The sequence below is a fragment of the Haemaphysalis longicornis genome, unplaced genomic scaffold, assembly GCF_048455015.1.
Source record: "Haemaphysalis longicornis isolate Haplotype H1 unplaced genomic scaffold, Haemaphysalis longicornis Haplotype H1 scaffold_3, whole genome shotgun sequence".
NCBI lineage: Eukaryota > Metazoa > Arthropoda > Arachnida > Ixodida > Ixodidae > Haemaphysalis > Haemaphysalis longicornis.
The window spans coordinates 181,600,484-181,619,348 of NW_027526335.1; the positions used below are offsets into that span (position 1 = coordinate 181,600,484).

The window sequence follows — 18,865 nt, forward strand, 5'->3', positions numbered from 1 at the left end:
TCTTTTGTTAATTTTTCTGCCGGTGGCGGGAAGGTGCGTCGTGTGAGCATCTAGTGTTGGGTGACGTCGTTTTAAGTAATAAGTGGGTGTCTGGTCCTCTCATCGTCCTCTTGCGGTGCCCGGCGAGAAATATCTCGGGCGTCAGCGTGAGCCGCTGCATTGCCGCGAAGGGATGAGTGGGCAGGCGTCGACATGATTTTGATTGTTCTTTCAGGAGGGTTTTGGACCAGAATGCGTAGGGCTTTCGTGGAACTCCTTCCGGCTATGTAGTTCCGGAACGCGGCTTGCGAGTCTGTAATAATAATCTGGGCTTGGGTCTGGGTTATGGCTAATGCGAGCGCCGCTTCTTCCGCTTCGAGGATGGTAGCCTGGCGAAGGGTGATACCAGTAATAAGACGAGTGGGGGTGGCGACAACCTCTGTTTTGGTATTTGCACGTGCGTATTCCGCTGCGTCTGTGTATACTGTTGTTTTCGAGTGACAGTACAGTCTTTCAAGGGTTTGTGCCCTGGCTGTTCTTCTGCCTTCATGGTGTTGAGGGGTCATATTTCTTGGCAGGGGAGAAATTTTTAGCTTCGACGTAATTTCCGGTGGAATGTCTTCGGCAGTCTCCATTTCCATTAAAGGGGCGTATCCCAGGTTCATAAGTACTTGCCGGCCGGTCGGGGTAGTGCTTAGCCGTGCTTTCTGGGCGTTCAGGTGCGCCTCTGTAAGCTCGTCTAGGGTATTGTGCACCCCTAGCGCCATCAAACGAGACGAAGAAATGCATGACGGAAGTCCGTGGGCTTGTTTAAAGGCCTTTCGAATAATGGCATCGATCTCATGGCTTGGGTCATTGCGAGGGCAATGGCTGCTTTTTCGGCCGTGGTAGTAGACGCTGTGCAGACAGTTGCCAGTTGCCGAGGTGAGGAAGGCATTGTCGAAGCGGGCAACAGTAGCGACGTGAGTTCGTCGTTGAAGTTAGGGAGAGGCGTCCGTATAAAGGGTGGTCAGGTCGCTGCCGTATTTTCCGATGAGGAGGCGTGTACGATGGTGACGAAGGTCGGCGTGGTATGTAGGGTGCATATGACGCGGAATGGGAAGAACATAGATGTTGCGTCGCATTGATGGAGGTATGCGTTGTGGCGAGTCCGGAGTCCGTTGTGGTGAGTCCACTGGCAGATGACGACCGCCGACCGCCGGGTGTGAGTTGTAGGCGCTGTAGTTGGGTTTGGAGATGGGCTTCAATAATTTCTGAGCGGGTGTTATGTAGGCCCAGTTTCAATAAGCGGTCGGTAGAAGTGAAGGTAGGCAGGCTTAGGGCTCTTTTATAAGATTTGTGTATTAAGACATCAATCTTGGCATGTTCTTGTGGTTTTAAGGTAAGATAGGGTGCCCCGTAGGTGATGCGGTTGATCAGCATTGCTTGAATGATACGGCAGGTATCTGTTCTCTTCAGTCCATGTCGGTGAGAGCATATTCGTTAAATTAGGTGTTTAAGTTGGGAGACTGTATAAGTTTTGGGAGGTACGCGGCCCCGGAGCCGTCGTGGTGGTAGTGGACTCCTAGGATGCGGAGGGTCTTGACGGTGGGGATTGACGGTGGGGAGTGAGTGAGGGGTCGGGGGTAGGGTTTGGTGGGCGGCCCCGGGATCGCGCTCAGAGGACGAGTAAGGTTGATTTTGATGGGGCGCAGCAGAGACCACAGGGTTTGGATATATTGGAGCGTAGTGTCGACTGCCTGTTGAAGACTGTCTTGCTGTTGTCCGGGAGAGCCTGTGTTGGACCATATGGCGAGGTCGTCTGCATATAAGGCGTGCGACACGTGGGGGATTTGTTCAAGCACTTTGGAGAGTCCCATGAGCGCTATATTGAAAAGTAGTGGGGAGACGACGGAGCCTTAGGGAGTGCCCTTTGCCGGTGCGTGAAAGGTCTCTGTCTGGTGAGGGCCAATGTGAAGAGTGGCAGTTCGATCTGTCAAAAAGGCTCTCACGTAGTTATATGTGGCAGATCCGCAGCCCGTGGCTTGAAGTTGGCCAAGAAAGGCTGTGTCAGTGACGTTATCGAAGGCGCCTTGTATATCGAGAGCAAGGACGGAACTGGGATGTTTTTGGCTGAGGTAGTCGAGAACCCGTTCTTTGAGTTGGAGGTGGACGTCTTGCGCCGAGAGGTGAGTACGGAACCCCAACATGATGTGAGGTAACCAGTTGGTATCTTCAAGGAAGTCCGTTGGACGGCGAGACACCAGATGTTCAAAAAGTTTGCCCACACAGGCTGCGAGGGAGATCGCTCGTAAGTTGTCAAAAGTGATGGGTTTGTTAAGCTTGAGAGGTAAAGTGATATCTGGGCGGCGCCACTGGGGCGGTACTGTGCCGTTATTCCACTGGTGGTCGTAACAGGCAAGGAGGGATTCTAAGTGGTTGCCATTAAGGTTACGAAGTAGCTTGTACGTTATTATTTCGTGTCCGGGTGCTGTTGTGCGGTTTAGCCGGGTGAGTGCTTGCGTGAGCTCGTCCATGGTAAAAGGGCCATTGAGCTGAGCATTGGGAGTTCCAGCGTAGTCCGGGTGCGAGGGAGTTGTTTGAGATGATGCAGGTCCGAATAACTTGTGGCGGATTTGAGAGAGTAGTTGATCAGGCGGTTGAGAGTGGTTGTGTATAAGTCGGGTTATGTTTTGTGAAGTGGCAGTTTTAGAGGGGCGCTTCCCAGGAGGTGGCGTAGGATGTGCCAAGATTTGTTGGTTGTAAGAGTGCCATTCATTTGGTCACAGAAGCAGCGCCAGTTTTGGGCTTGCAGTTGTTTGTCGTATTAAGAGCCTCTTCTGTTCTCTGGGCAATACTACGTTTAAGCTTGCTATTGTGTTTATTTCGGCGCCATCGGTCGAGTAGGCTACGTCGTGCCGTCCATAGATGGCCGAGATGGTTGTCTACTGCTGGTAGATCCTGCGTGAGCGTGATTTTCTTGGCGGGAAAGTTTTGTAGATCAATGAGTTGCGTCCATTGTTCTAGGTTATCGGTCAGCAGTATGCTTGGAAGTGGAGCTTCGCGGAAGGCTTGCCAGTCAGTGAGCTGCGCCGTGCCCATCTTGTGACAGATACTCGTGAGTGGGACAGTGAGAACAATGATGTAGTGGTGACTGCCTAAAGTATCTGGCAGCAGATCCCATACAAGGTCGCTGGTGTTGCGACTAAATGTCAAATCCGGTATGGTGTCTCGGGTCACGCTAGTGCCTAGACGTGTTAGCAGAGTCAAATCGTTCTGCAGGGTGAAGTGGTGGTGCTGTGTTGCTTGTAGAAAGGATGTGCCTTTTTTGGAGGCGTGGGGATAGCCCCATGTAAGGTAAGGTGCGTTAAAAGCGCCGAGGAGTAAGCATGGGTTGTTGCGAGTGTGCCGCACCGCCGCGCTGAGGAGGGCTTCGATTGCGGATAGGGGTTGTGTGGGCGGGCTGTAGACGTTCAGTATGTAGCGGCTTGGTGCTTGTGGCTGATGAGGAAGGATTTTAACGAGGACGTGATCGATGGGTGACGTAATCCGTATTACCTGGGCTGTTAGTGACCGGGTGATAACGATGGCCGTGCGCTGGTGAGGGCGATTGGTGTATCACAACCGCAAAGGCTGGGGCATGGGATGTCAGTTTCTTGCAATACAATGACATCCGGCGGGTTTGGGGAAACGTATAGTTCGAGGGCTGCTTTTTTGCTTTTAAACGATCGGCGATTCCATTGGTAGATGGTAAGGGGCACATGCGTTGTGGGTCTATTGGTCGTCAGGTTTAGACTTTTTGGCTTGAGGTGGGTTGTCCGGGAGTAGGGCGCCTTCAAGCAAGGAAATGCGTTCTGAAAGCAGATCGAAGATACTTTTGGCGGAGTCTGTTATAATTTTGCTTAGGCATTCTGTAGACTGCTGTACCTGCTGCGGAGCTTGTGGGATGCTGCGGGCTGTAAATTGTGCGTCGATGATTTCCTCTACGTCGGCTTGTGTGAGGAGAGGGGTAACCACGGGGACGGGCGAGGGTGGTTGGGGGTGGTTGGGAGTGGGTGGCTCGCTCTGCTTCAAGGGCTTCTACCCGGCGTAAACTGGCAAACCTGTATACACAATGCCTAGTGACCGCAAGAGTACCGGAATCTTGAAAGAACGCGAACATCATCCTAACCCTTAAGAAAGGCGACATGAAGCACTTGCAAAATTACAGGCCAATCAGCTTACTGTCAGTCATCTACAGGATACTTACCAAGGTAATCGCTAACAGAATTACTGGAACCTTAGATTTCTGTCAACCTAAAGAACAAGCAGGGTTCCGTAAAGGTTATTCAACAATGGACCATATTCACACGATCAATCAGGTGATAGAGAAGTGCGCTGAGCATACTGAACCCCTATATATAGCCTTCATAGATTATGAGAAAGCATTTGACTCGGTCGAAGCCTTAGCAGTCATTCAGGCATTACGGAACCAGGGGGCAGATGAGCATTATGTAAGAATACTGGAGGATATCTACAATGGGTCCACAGCTACCATCATCCTCTATAAGGAGAGCAGTAAAATACCTATAAGGAAGGGTGTCAGACAAGGAGACACAATCTCTGCAATGTTATTTACAGCATATTTACAAGAAGTATTCAGAACGTTGGATTGGGAACAGGTGGGAGTAAGGGTTAATGGAGAATACCTCAGTAACCTCAGATTTGCTGATGACGTTGCCTTGCTAAGTAACTTGGGGGACGAATTGCAAAGCATGCTTTCCGCACTGGACGAGCAGAGCAGAACCGTGGGCCTGAAAATTAATATGCAGAAAACTAAAGTAATGATCAATAACCTCGGGACAGCACACCGGTTTGAAATAGATGGCGAGACAGTGGAAGTGGTAAGCGAATATATCTACTTAGGCCAAGTTGTGACCCCAGATCCCAACCATGAGGCAGAGATAATTAGAAGGATAAGAATGGGGTGGGGTGCATATGGCAGACATTCTCAGATAATGAATAGCAGCCTACCATTGTCGCTGAAGAAGAAAGTGTATTACAGCTGCATCTTACCGGTACTCACCTACGGGGCAGAAACCTGGATGCTCACTAAGAGGGTTCAACCTAAATTGAGAACGACTCAGCGTGCAATGGAGCGGAAAACCATAGGTGTAACATTAAGGGACAGAGAAGAGAGCGGAGTGGGTCACGGAACAAACACATGTTAAGGACATATTACTCGAAATTAAGAAAAAGAAAAGGACGTGGGCAGGGCATGTAATGCGAAGGCAAGATAACCGCTGGTCATTAAGGGTAACAGAGTGGATCCCTAGAGAAGGCAAGCGGTGCAGGGGGCGGCAGAAAGTTAGATGGGCAGATGAGATCAAGAAGTTTGCGGGGATAAATTGGTCACAGTTGGCACAGGACTGAGGCAATTGGAGAATAATGGGAGAGGCCTTTGCCCTGCAGTGGGCTTAGATAGGCTGATGATGATGATGATGACCCGGTGTAGTAGGTCGGCATTTTGTTGTTGCATGTTTTTTATCAGGTCGAGGAGTGCCGGGGGAATGGTAGCGGGGAGTGGCGTTTGTGGGGATAGAGGGGGATAGTTTTGTGTGTCGCGTTGGGAAGGGAGTCGAGCAGTGGGAGCGCGAGAGGCGAGAGCAGACCAGCTTACCTTGGCGGCTTGCGTGGATGTCTTGCTGGTCGGCGAGTTGGCGATGAAGCGGCGTGGACATTCTTTACCCGCCGTGGTATGGGGCTGGGAGCACAATCGGCATTTAGCGATACACACATGGTCTGCTGACGGAGTCGGTTGTACGCAGTGGAGGAATTTCGGGCTGTCAGGGTTAGGGCACACGTCCACACGGAGCCCCAATTCACCGCAGACGCGGCACACTTACATGGAGCGGCGAAAATGACGGCAGCGGCGAAGCGTACTGCCCCCCTTCACGTAGAACGGCACGCGAGTCCCTTGGAATGTGAGAAGCGCGAAGCGGGTGTTGCCCATGATGCGCGCGTGGAGGAGGGTGGGGTAGTTGCCCTGAAGGTAGGCACCTAGGTTGTCCTTGTTTATCGAAGAGTCAAGGCCATGGATGACCTCGCGAGAAGTTCCCGGTGGTGGCTTCATATACGTAGAAAACTCGTAGGTCGAAGTTGAAATTTGCAGTTGCTGTATCTCACTCAGCCTTACGGCCAGCTCGCGATCCGCGGTGCTTGCGACGAGTACATTGGGAGTAGGTTGTACGAAGAGAGTGACGGCTAGGTAGAAAGTCGGAAGCGGCAGCTCACATTTGGTTGACAGAGCTTCGATGAGTGCAGCGATGGTCAGGGTAGCAAAGTTGAGGCCGGCTCGTGGGCGGAAGATGACCGTGCAGTTGGTAGGCGGTAGACGTGGCGGAGGCTCCCGGGGTGAGGGCTTGGGAGTCGACGCTTTGTGTATACCTGGGGTTGCCCGGTGGCTTGGCTTGACGTCGTGGCGGTAGTAGTGGTCTTCTTGGCGCGTTTCTTCAGAACAGTAATCCATGGGTTATCTGGCGGGAGGGTTCGCCCGCTTTCAGGGTCAGTATCCATGTCGGTGCTTGGCGATGCGTGTGGAGGAAGCGCGTCGCTCATCTCGGGCCCGAGGCGCCGGCGGTGGTTCGAAACGATGTAGCTAGGCCTACAATGTAGGCCTAGAGGAGTCGGCAAGGTCGCGAATGTCGGTCGGCGAATGCCAATTTTGTAAAAAACCAGGATCACTCCGCCACATAATTGGTGAGTGCGACTTCAGCTCAGAAAATCCACCCCTCCTCCATCCCCCCACCCTCTCTTTTAGAGAGCAATGGGAGATTTTGATGTCAAGCTCCTCACTCGCGACCCAGCTAGCGCTGGTCGACCGGGCGCAGGCGGCCATGACATCATATGGGCTCGAGTTAATAAGGAACCACTCCCAATTTAGACGCTCAATAAATGTATTCTCTCTCTCTCTCGGTGATAATTTGGGCAGCAGGGGTCTAATGCGGCTCACCCAGGTGTCGAGTGGTTCCTTTCGTCGTTGTACAGACGCTGGTGACAGTGCTTAGGCCGTATACTGTTGTCAATCCGCGTTTTGGCAGCATAAATTGGGAGCTGAAGCGAGGCGCGGGCGACTGCGTCAGCCCACTGGTGGCGGATGCAAAATTGAGAAAAATAATTATGCACGACGATTTATTTCGGGAAGTGGGATTTTATACTGAAGGGTTCCCTTTTCGGTAGTGAAATGGACAAATGGAGTGCTGATTAGTTTCATTTCAAAGGAAAGCGCAAGCACATCGTAATCCTTTATCGCCCATGTGAATTAGTGTGACGGAAAAGGTTTAAAACGGTGAGGGGCTGCTGAATTGCATAATTCATCGCGGGCGATGGGGTTGGGGTAATCACAAAGCATTTTTAATCATGGCTATGCGCTGAAAAACCACACGCATAAAAAAGCGGCGCATTACGTTTGCGCAACGCGTGAAAGAAAAAACGCGCTTTAAAATAGCTTAACGAGAACATGAGAAAAGACATACGTACTAGCAACAAACCCAATCGTCAACATCAGTTCAACAACATCAGTCGAACGATAACTGACATTTTTTACGCCAGGTCGGGTGTAGACGAAAGAAATATGAAATAGAGGATGGACGTATGGACGTAGGTGTAAATCTGTTGCGTATAAGATCCTCCGGTAATTAAACGGATGAAGAAGAGGCCCGTAACATAATACGCCGCGTATACAACGAATGTGCGGATGGATCCTCGGGGATATCTTACAGGGAACACTGCTTACTTTAAAAGAACCTTCGTCAGTTTTATGTTCCAGCTTGATCTTCTGAGGAGTGTGTATACAGAAAGAATTGTGCACGTAAATAAATTGGCTCCAATCCACGCTGTGAAGCTGGTTGGGAAGCAAAGCTTTAAACTACACCCACAACAGTTGGCCATGCCGCGTCACGTGAATTCGCACACGTGGCTCTACAAAGAGCGAAACCAGAGATTCTCCCAGCCGTTACCTGGAATTCGTTGGGGCGCCGCTGTAGCCCGGCCGCGAGTCGGGAGAAAGAAAGCGGAAAGGAGCGTCTTTCGAAGGGTGATACAGCGGAACCTAGCCATCCTGATCGGCTAGCTTGGGGCTACACCACCGCACGACACAAGCGCAGACACCGAAACAATGCGGCTTGTGAGCTTAGTGATTCCCATTTATACCGATTTAAACTAGTTTGCTTAGCATGTTTGAGAATTGCGGGAAAGCTGAGGGAACTTCTCTTACCGCTATTTACCAGAACCAGTTGCTATTTTCGCCTTTTGTAATGCCTCTTAAAACAACGGAATTGGTATTCACCACCTAGAAAACGGCGTCCCTTTCGTGGCATGCAGTGCGCAAAAGTTAGCGTTTCTCTAGCGGCCAGATGTCTGTATGTGGTTTGTACATTTTGTTTTCCCGCCCGGCAAACCAATCCTGAACGTATCTTTGCCGTACGACCACTTAATTCCGTCGGGTCCGGGTTACCCAGGAGGTGAGGTGACTGTGAGAGGGAAAGAGGTTCCCAGCCTGCAGGCGCTGTCGAACAAGTTAATCAAGCCGTGTGACGGCAGCGCGCAATGGACGTAAAGAAGCTCCGAAACAGGCCCAAAACAACCGTCGCTAAAGCAGACGACAAAGCTGTACCGGCGACGCCGCCGCCGCCGGCAAGCAGGCACTTCCGCGCGTGGAACGCTGGGTAAATCGTCACGCCGTCTACAGTGTGCTCCGTAAGTGAAACCCTCCGATCCCTTTCCCCACGCGCCGCCTCCTCCGCCACGTTGGGAGTTTGTTCTCCCGCATGCCACGAAAGAATCGCTGGCTGGTTGAGCGTGGCCTCTGCGATCGGCTACCGGCGGCTCGCCGTTGATCCGGCCGTCCCAATCGCCCGGAGAGAGCGTAAGTTGAAAAGGGGGCGTACCATGGCGCGCCGCACTTTTCGCCGCACCGTGGCGCGCGTAGCCTAAGGCCGCTTTCCCTGGCGCGGGCGGGCGCAGAGGACGAAAACTCGGCCTTCGCAGCCTGTGTGCGACGTTTAATAATAAAAAAGTTACCGCACACCAATGCAGTGGGAAGGTAGTTACTGGTGCCTTTGAATTTTCGACGTAGACTATGCCCTGGCTGATGCATAAGCGAATTCATTGCACAGCCGTATTCTTTTTGTAGTTACGCATGGTTCCAAAACACAACACGTTTTCCGGTTTAATTTCTGAAAATCTCGTACATGTTGTTTGGAACGCACGGAACGCATATTCCGTGCGTTCCGAGCAAGAACCAAATTATTGGAATTCAACCGACCGAAATCCAACCATTAGTAAACACGAAAATACCCCCTATGTCATTTCCTTTTTTTTCTCCTTTAAACGTGCGGTCTTTGACAGATAAAGTAAATGACGTGGCAACACTACTTGAAACGTTTGTCGTAATTTTTACCGCGATACTGTTAACAGAGACGTCGTATACTTCAGCATCTGAAGTGTATACTGTCGAAATGGCTATCGGTATTTCTTCCGCAATAGGCAGGGTAAACATGCTGGTGCCGTTTATTGGCATGCATGCTTGCATATACAAACGTACAGAGAGACTTCCAGTCTACCATAAATGGGCGTGGTCTAAGTAATGTTATAAAAATCTTTACCCGAGTAACGATTGGTATAGTTCTTCACCTGATGTGTTTATTCACTAATATCCCGAACAACTTACTTACAGCCGATGTCGTGCATACAGATATTAGTGATCAGCTTAACTGCTGACCGAAAAAAAATATTGCCCTTAATATGTCATGGCAACAAATTATGTGCAGAATATACTACACCAGCAAATCTAGAAATTCAGAAACAGTCTTTCGAAAAAAAATACATATGTAGAGACGATAGCGATATAAAAGGCATCGCGGAATACCATGACTTTTTCACTCACGGCAAATAATTTGGTAGCGAGATTGCAGTAGGTACTTGAAACCCCTAAGCATATTAAATAAAACGCAAAAAATAATTGATTCGTACCCGTGGAAGCCTAACAGATTATTTGACTATCGTAGTCGCCTGCCTATAAACAATACACGAGAGCTTATCGGTATTACGCTGTTTTCGCGCACGTGCACTCGCGCGCGCGCGCACACGCACGCACACACACACACGCACACACACACACACACACACACACACACACACACACACACACACACACACACACACACACACACACACACACACACACGCCCACACGCGCACACGCCCACACGCACACGCGCACACGCGCACACGCACGCACGCGCACGCACGCACACACGCACACACGCACACACGCACACACACACACACACACACACACACACACAACGGATACCCAGAGCGTTCGGAACAACTTAAAAGGCAAAAAAGCATATTTTCGGGCAGCGATATCGCGCGAAAATGCTGTAACAGCGAAAAACGAATTCAGCACGCTGGCATTCACTCTGCCGGAGATGACAGAACCCTGGTCTATGGCATTCGCCTTTCAAGCAAACGACCACTAAAGCTGCGTGCAAAGGCAATCGTGGGTGTTAAACAACGTACGTTAAACAACTTTGTACTTGTAGGATCGAGTCAAAATACACAGACCACATATTGAGAGTTTTCTAGCACGAAGACGCGACAACGAAGGCTGATTTACAACTAAAGCGCAGGCAGCGTCAGCCAGACGAGCCTCGCTTCAACCTTAGGCTAACGGCGCCGCCTCGCGGCGTGTGTCGGAGTTAGCAAAATTACACCGCTCCCTTTGCTTCCGCGCCGAATGGGACGGCCGGAGCAACGGCGCGCCGCCGGCAGCAAGTCGCGGAGGCCACGGGTAGAGCTAGAAAGCTTTGCTTTAAAACCCATGTTTATCCTAATATTGTTATGTCGCGACATAACAAATGACGCGAAGCGTGGTAGATGAGGAGCGACCTATTCACATTACAGTTAAAACCCGATATAAGGATGTCGCCGGCAACCGCGAGTTATTTCGTTAAAGCGGGAGCTCCGCAGAATCGCGGCTGTCGACAAGCGGTTGATTTGATAAATTCCTTGTCTAGAAGAAGGCGCATCCCAGCAGCCACCATGACGTGGTAACCGCGGCGGCCCCGAGGCTCGCCTGCCGATAATGCAGCAATGCGCTAAAATAAGTTGCGAAAATAATAATCTAGCGTGAGCTTGCCCTCAATTCCTCGGGCCCCAGCAGGCCGTGAAACACGGCGCTTTTAAGTGCGAATGCACTTTATAAGCGACCCCAAACCATCCACCGCCGGCGGCGGCGGCGGCGGTGGCGTCCGCAGTGCTCCTCTATATTTAAAAAAGAAACAGCATCCGGCGCCAGGTTTCGATCCGAGGACTTTGCGGCCGCAGCGCGACGCTCTACCGACCAAGCCACGGACGCGACGCTGATATCAGTGTTAGTGACGCGCCTTATATCTTTAACGCATTCAAACTACGTCGTCAGCGGCGTGCGTTGGCGACTCAGCGGCGTTATAGCGGCTTGATAACTGCGTGGTGTACACGTGATACTACAAACCCGATGGAAGAGATGGAAGAGAAGGCGGCGAGGCGGTGGGCTGCGGGGGCCGAGCGCAAGCGCCGCAAGCGGGCCGACAACCGTGCATTCGCACTTTCACATTCTCCCCCTCGGGGAAATGCGGGGGAATTTTTTAACAGTGCGGCTGTTTAGGCTGAGCGTTATCTGTTATCGGTGTGTCGCACCAAAAAATCTCGAAGTGTGAGTGACAGAGGCGAAGAGGCAATGAGCCAAACAGGGGGTGTTGGGAGTGCGCGCCTGAAGAAAAGATGTGGTTAGGGACGTCCCGGGAATCGAACCCTAGATCTTTATGCCTCGAAACCGGCAGCCTATCCACTGGTACGCCCGAAAAACCCGAGGGGTACCGCGTTAGCAGCGGCGGAGAACAATAACATGTTCAGCCATTTGGAAAGGATAAGATCGAAGCAACAAACAGCTTCTCCGGTGAAATTTGTTGTGATGCAACCAGTATGCAGTGAGGAAAACGCTTCCTCAAATCAATGCCATACGTGAAATCGCGCGCAGAATTTGAGAGCGGAAGCTCTCCTAGGATTTTTGTGATGCAGCGTGTAACAAGTATATTGTTTTCAATGGCAACGGAAAAATTTATTGGGCAGTTAAGTCTCATAAATGACTTGAAGGCGAAAGCCAGATATTATCAAAGACTTCTTCACGGCTGCATCGTCTTTGCGGTGCCATCATGTTCACCTGTCATGAGGCACGCACCCGGAAAATTTTTGCTCCATCCTGGCAGGGTACCGGGTTAACGCTGCAGTTACCGCAATTGGCTGCAGCTCTGGAGACCAGGGTTAAAATGTCATTCGAACCCAAATATGTTTTTATGCATATTTTATGCACTTATTTTCTTTTTACAGCGGAGGTAATCTGGCTTCATTGGCGTAGTCACCAGCAACTACGGTCAATTTTCGCGTTTGATGAGACACCTAAGGCTTTCGCCTCAAGAGGCATTTCGAGTTTTTTTTATAGATCTTTGCGAAATCGCCTTCTTTTTCAATTTTGCCGAAGTTTCTGAAAAAAGCCTGTTTTTGACACGCCCGTGATATCTTACGGAAGCTTACGTCTCTACTCGTAAGGTGGACGGAAGGCAAGTCGTTGGATTAAGTGACAGACAGACAGACCGACAGACAGACAGACAGACAGACAGACAGACAGACAGACAGACAGACAGACAGACAGACAGACAGACAGACAGACAGACAGACACCAAAATTGTGCCGTTCAACGAGCCTAGGAAACACAAGCTCCCTTAAAATAACACCTGAATTACACCGCCTTACTCATGCTCCTGCGAACGTGCGCGTATTGTAGGCTTCGAAGCCTACAATACGCGCACTTTCGCAGGAGCATGGTAAACAGCCTCAATGATCATTGAGGCTGTTTACCCGCCGCCCTCAACAATCCGTAATCGTCTTAGGCTGGATGTGGGGCACTTAAAATCTTGCTTTCAGGTGATCTGCTGTGTTGGACAGAAGGGCGTCACGCTGCAATGCTTCCACCGCAGTTATAAACCCTAAATAGCACAACGAAAAACATCGGCGTGGCCTTGGCGGTGTTTCCTCGAGGAGAAACTCCAGAAACTGAGAATTTTGAAAAAGTTCGAAGGAACGACAAATTTTCGCTCGGCGTTTTTCAGAGTTCTATCCTGTTGGAAAATGATTCGTTCAGTAAGTCTAGGCGAGTTGAACGGATGCTTACTACAGTTTTTCCTTACAACTCATTTTTCAGCGAACAGTCCAGAGAGGATTTTGAACTTTATCTACACGGACTACGACAACTGCACAATCTTCGAGATCCCCTACGAGGGACGACTTGGTGAGTGGTGTGAAGGGTCTGCCGGGAACAGTTTTGTTATTGAACTGAGCTGGACACGCCTGGTAAGAAGAGGGACCCAGTCGCGACCACTTTTTTCGAAGTGAACACTCACCTACGGGTACACGCCACCTTAGCAAGGTGATGAAAATATAGAGCCTAAATGTCCCCTTACATCCCAGTTTAGGAAGCCAGCCAGTACCATATTTTTGGCAGCAGGTTGTTGTTTGTACCTTTTATTGTCTTTTATTACTGTAGGCTATAGTGAAGGACAGTTTATGACGCTTCAGCCGTGGTGTTCGCATCGGGAAGAGCTGAATATTGTGTCTTAGGGACTTGGGAGTAGTTACGAAGGAGATCGAAGGGAGCGATGTGAACAGCCAGGTGGGTTCCAGAAGCAATGCGACGCCATACCACTCGTGCTAAAGATTTTAATTGAGGAATGAGCGATTATGTCTGGTGTGTTCGTCCCCAAGGTATGTGGACTACATAATTACGGGTGTCGGGTGTAATTCACTAAAAGCAGCAGTGACATTTGGGCTCCAAAGTGGTCGCACCTATTTGCGGAATGTTGTAGGCGAACAGGAGGGATTGGCGAAAAACTTTTTGCCGAATATTTACGCACATATTGATGAGAGGTGATGAAGGGATTTAGAAGGCCGGTTGGGACTGTGAGGTTCAAATGTTGGAGTCGGGTATTTTGTCTGTTTTATATAAAAAAGTTTTAGCACTGGAGTTGGTATAGGTACAAAAGGAGAAGGCAGACTCATGTGCTACTTCGTTCAATGAGTTCGAACGACTGAGTATTAAAGTAATCTGCCTGGAGCGAGTTTTAGGAAAATAAAGACCCCGAAAATCATCCAAACTACCTTTGTTGCGTAAACGGCAGCTGGAATGCAACAGGATGTGACAAATAGTGCCCATTCTTACTGAAAAAAAAAAAAAGATTACATGGACACCCACGCACCATTTTTAAAGTAGCAAATGCGAAATATCACTGACCAATTTCTGAACGGATATGTCGTACCGTAGGTTTTGCGAAAATGTTATCTTTATGTTTGCCAGGTTTAAACAGCCGGTTATATGCTCAATTTTGTTTTGTCTTTGATATTTAACGGGGCCCTGAAGGAAAAAAATGCATGTTTGGTTCGTTCGAAAGATTGCTTCTCTAGAAAAACACTGACACCTTAACAAATTTCGCTAAAATAAGTTGTATAATGACATAAACAAAGAAGAGGCATGCGACTCACTAGCGACTTCTCCGCACTGTGCTTACGACGCATTATGGACAGTTTGTTGCGGTTGGCTAGGCTGGCAGAATTCAACGCAAATTGGAGAGGGATTATAAGATTTTAGAACGAGCTATTTGCGCTCAAATGTAGTGCCCATTCCTTTTAAAGCAGCAGGAATGGTGGGCTAAACAATGGAATTTATGAGCCATAACGTAAACTAGAAGCAGCAGTCCGTACGGCAGGCACTATTCCGGCGGACACTGCACAGCCGTCGGGCGTGGTGGCTTGTCTGACACGACACTGGCCAACTGGCATAAGCGACACTGCCACTTATGTGACTCTTCCTGTCGAGTCGTACACCCTCTTTCACGGCACAATTACTACCGACAGTAATAATAAGCCCGGTACAAGTCCGGTAAAACATTGTGTGCGGCCAGTGGTGCTTGATCAGTATCGTTACGTATCAATAGAGGTGGACGGTAACTAGGCTATGGAAAGCCTGGTTACCGTCCACCAGGCTTTTCGCTAGGCTTGGCGGCAGCCCTAATCAACATAGTAACTTCTGTTTTCATTAACTGTCCCGGATAAGTCATTACCGACGCCACAAAACACAGGTTGCCGCGGGTTTAATAGAAATTCTGGCTTCAATTATTTATTTCTCAGTGAATAATTATTTATTTATTTATTATTATTTTTATTATTATTTACTTCTCAATTATTTCTCAACAATTATTTATTTCTCAAAACAGTAAAGGCACTTTAAAACATGAAATCTTTGGAATAAAACATACTCGTATTTTATCTATATGGCCCGTAATGGCCGCTCAGGACACTATGTTATGGAATTTATGTTGTCTAGTTAGTTACAGTTGGCGAACAAGAAATTGGCCCACGAGTATTCGACATGAGTCAGGCTATTGGCAGTCATAGGTTCCTCAGCGCCACCTTCAGAAGTTGGAGCAACCTGTAGAATTTGCGAGTGTTTTGCTTCCAGCCTTCGGCTCTACCTACATACACCAAATGTGTCCTACTCTCAAACATTACAAGTCGCTGATCACTGCGTCAGGCAACAATTATGCAGGGGCAGTTTTTAAAGCCATGTATTTGGACATCACGTCGATCGCCTTAAGTATTCCCGAAATGGACAGGAAACACATGAGATGCCTTATTTTTGACTATATAGGGAATGTATCATAGTGCCTCAGAACTATTTTGTCCCCTAACAAACCTCTGATGGCGTTCATTGACATTTGAGGTTAATCACGTGTTTCTCGATGTGGGTGCAGCCCGTTTACATGTAGCATTTTTTTCTTCTTGCAATTCTTACGAGTAAAAGTTTTCAAAACCCAATTTTAATATTTTGTCGTAAGGAACCTGTAAAATGGTGGACGAAATCCTAAAATTAATCACCTAAGGAAGCGAACGCGGAGAGGATCAACGCCCACCCAAAAGGGTTAAGCCTAGCGTTTTCAAATTTAGAAAGTACGAGCGCGGCCACTGTTAGATGTAACGCGGCAGCAACGCGTGGAGCGGCCCGCAGTGCGCTACTACTCGTGACACAAGTCGTGGCACTGCTCGGCACTGTGACCTGTAACGGTGGCCGCGCCTGTAAATTTCTATAAGGCGTAGGAACTCGATAAAAGTGTAGTTTTATTATGCGGATAAAAACTGAAATAAATGGGAATTTGGTTGCGAGCTACAAAGAATTCTGAATACAATTAGTTTTGCCGCAATGCTTATTTTGTTTAATGTTGGCCTGCGGACGGCGTGCACGATTGAGCCATTTCAGGAGCGGTGGATTGGCCACAGGTCAGCACAACGGAAAGCTGAATCACAATTTTTTCCTTCACGTTGTGCTCACTCAAACTCATACTCAAAAAGCTGGTCCATACTTAAAATCACTCGTACGCACTTACACCATGCTCATTTCAAATGTGCTCACCAGTACTCCAAGTCATCTTTTCACGAGTACTTGCACTCACTTGTACAAGCGCTCAATCTGTACTCAGTCAATACGTATTCGTACTCAATCTCTACTCACTTGTACTTGCACTCACTCATACTCACCTGTACTCGTAATAAATCTGTACTAACCTGTACTCGTACTCAATATGCACTCACTTGTACGTATTCCGTACTCACTTTTGCTCAACTACCAATTTCTACTAGCAATAAACTCCTTTCTTTCATGCGATGATGTGGGTGTATTGACTCAAATGAGTAACACAAGTGTCGCCACTACAGCTTGCGCACTTACAACGCTCAGTGGGTTGCTAAGAAAGGTTTGGACGATTGCGCTGAATGTTTAATGTATTTATAGATGTGCAATATCAGAGGAACATTTTTTGCAGAAATTCAGATAATTATCTACCAATGCGTAGCATTGTAAAACCGCTTGCCCTCAGTGGGAGTTTTTTCCAGCGAATTTTTTGGGTTTTTCTAAATCCTGTCAGACCAATTATCTCCATTTATGCTATTATATCGATTAGAAGTGAAACTTTCGCGAAATCTGCATTATTGTGGAAATGCAGGGCGTTACATGTTTCGCCATTTGTCGGTAATTGTTTGTATTTTGCTTATTTGTCAGGTTCTTGAAATTCTGTGCGACCAGTTATCTCCATTTATGGTATTATAGCGATTACAGGGGGAACTTTCGCGAAATCTGCATTTTTGTAGAAATGCAGGTTGCTACACGGTCCTGGCTGTGGGGGTACTCGGCAAAGAACGCTACGCATTAAAAAAAAGCACAAAAATCCTCCTTTTAGACATTATGCGTTGAACAATCATAAAATTTGCCTCCGCAGTTCCTCAACATCAAAACATTTTCTGAAGGCTATGATGCGATATTAGCCGAGAGAGGCTCAAACACAAGCCGCACAGGTCGCAACCGCGAAATAAATTCAACACAATCGTCTAGTCGCAGGCGTCGTCACATACACTGGGGAGACTGTACCCGAATGCATGCAATAGCGTCTCTTCGGGTTCGTCATCACACTCACTTTTCTCGTCTGGGTATTTACTCACTCGTCATCATACTCAATCGTGGGTTTGAGTACAAATGGGTACAAATCAGTGCACTCACGAGTGAGTAAGCCGACCTATGGTATGGATATACAATTTGGCTGAAGAAGGTTGTCCGGTTTTTCCGGAAATAGATGATTGTACCTCTGTCCCATTCGTACATAAAAACGATTCTTGGTGATACCTGTGACACTTACTCACGTCCACAAAATTATTTCAGAAATACTAATCAGGCGAATCTGACTTTAGAGGCAAATTTAGGTGGATTACCCCCAACTCAATATTTTTTGGTACACCATGGAATCGGCGGATGTCCCCGCTAGTCTTCGATAAGGCGATTCAGTTGCGTGTGAGGCCTACTCTGTGGTTTTACCGTTTTTAGTCGTTACCTGCTTCAGGAGTGCAATGAATTCTATTCAGATATGTCCTACAAATTCAAGAGCATTAGAGAACATGCATTGCACGAGCCAATCGAATATTCGTCTGCATCCTCACACGTTGTCAACCACGATTGAACCAGAGTTAGAGGTAATTTAGGCCATACTTTTGCTAAGCGCTTTAAATTGCTCCGATATATTTAACACTGTGATTCGTGGATCAAGTGTTGAAAAAAAAACACTGCGATTTCGGGCTGAATGTGCGATACTGAAGTGGTCGAACACGGTTGAACTGTTGCTTCCTGCCTGACGCATGGCACTAACGCAATTTTTGTTCCCGCAGAATGCATGTTATGGGTTGTGGAAGGCATCCAGGACAATGTTCCGCAGCACTGCATTGACTATTACGACGATATATGCGACGTCAGCGTCAAGAATAATGCTTATGATGGAGAAACCTGCAGCGGGCTGAGTGATGACCTGTAAATCGTCCAATGCAACGCGCTACTAGAAATACGAATTGCCGTTTTTGTAGCCTGTGAACGCTTAGGTGCTATATTAGAGCTTTCATGCTGAAGACTGACGGCCGTCAGGTATCAAATAAAAATGATGCAAGCAGTCTCATTGATATCGTTAATTGGCGTAATTATTAGCGTATTAACACGCACCCAGAGCTCCCAAACTTACGCCTTCGGTGGGGAAAGGTTTGAAGGGGTAGAGCTGGAAACCGCGAAAGTCGGCGTCGGAGCCTTCGTCAAGCAACGGTGAACGGGCTCTCTTTATGTTTACCAGGAAGCGCCTCCGAGGCCCTTAATTTGCATTGGGTTAAGAGCAATGGACTTAATATCGCCTTCGTCACTCAATGTAACGCCTGGTCGTACATTTAATACCTTCCTTTTCAAATGACCGGA

The 18,865-nt window shown here is 48.4% G+C and overlaps 1 protein-coding gene across 1 annotated transcript in view; it reads left to right on the plus strand.

Moving 5' to 3' along the window:
- LOC144175577 (uncharacterized) overlaps positions 1–18,498 on the plus strand; it is a 51,705-nt gene extending 33,207 nt beyond the window's left edge. The window contains exons 4-5 of the mRNA XM_077704634.1: positions 13,241–13,327; positions 18,298–18,498. Of these exons, the coding sequence (XP_077560760.1) occupies positions 13,241–13,327; positions 18,298–18,440 (230 nt within the window). The 3' untranslated portion in view covers positions 18,441–18,498. The remainder of the gene's footprint in view (positions 1–13,240; positions 13,328–18,297) is intronic.
- The last annotated feature ends 367 nt before the right edge of the window (positions 18,499–18,865 follow it).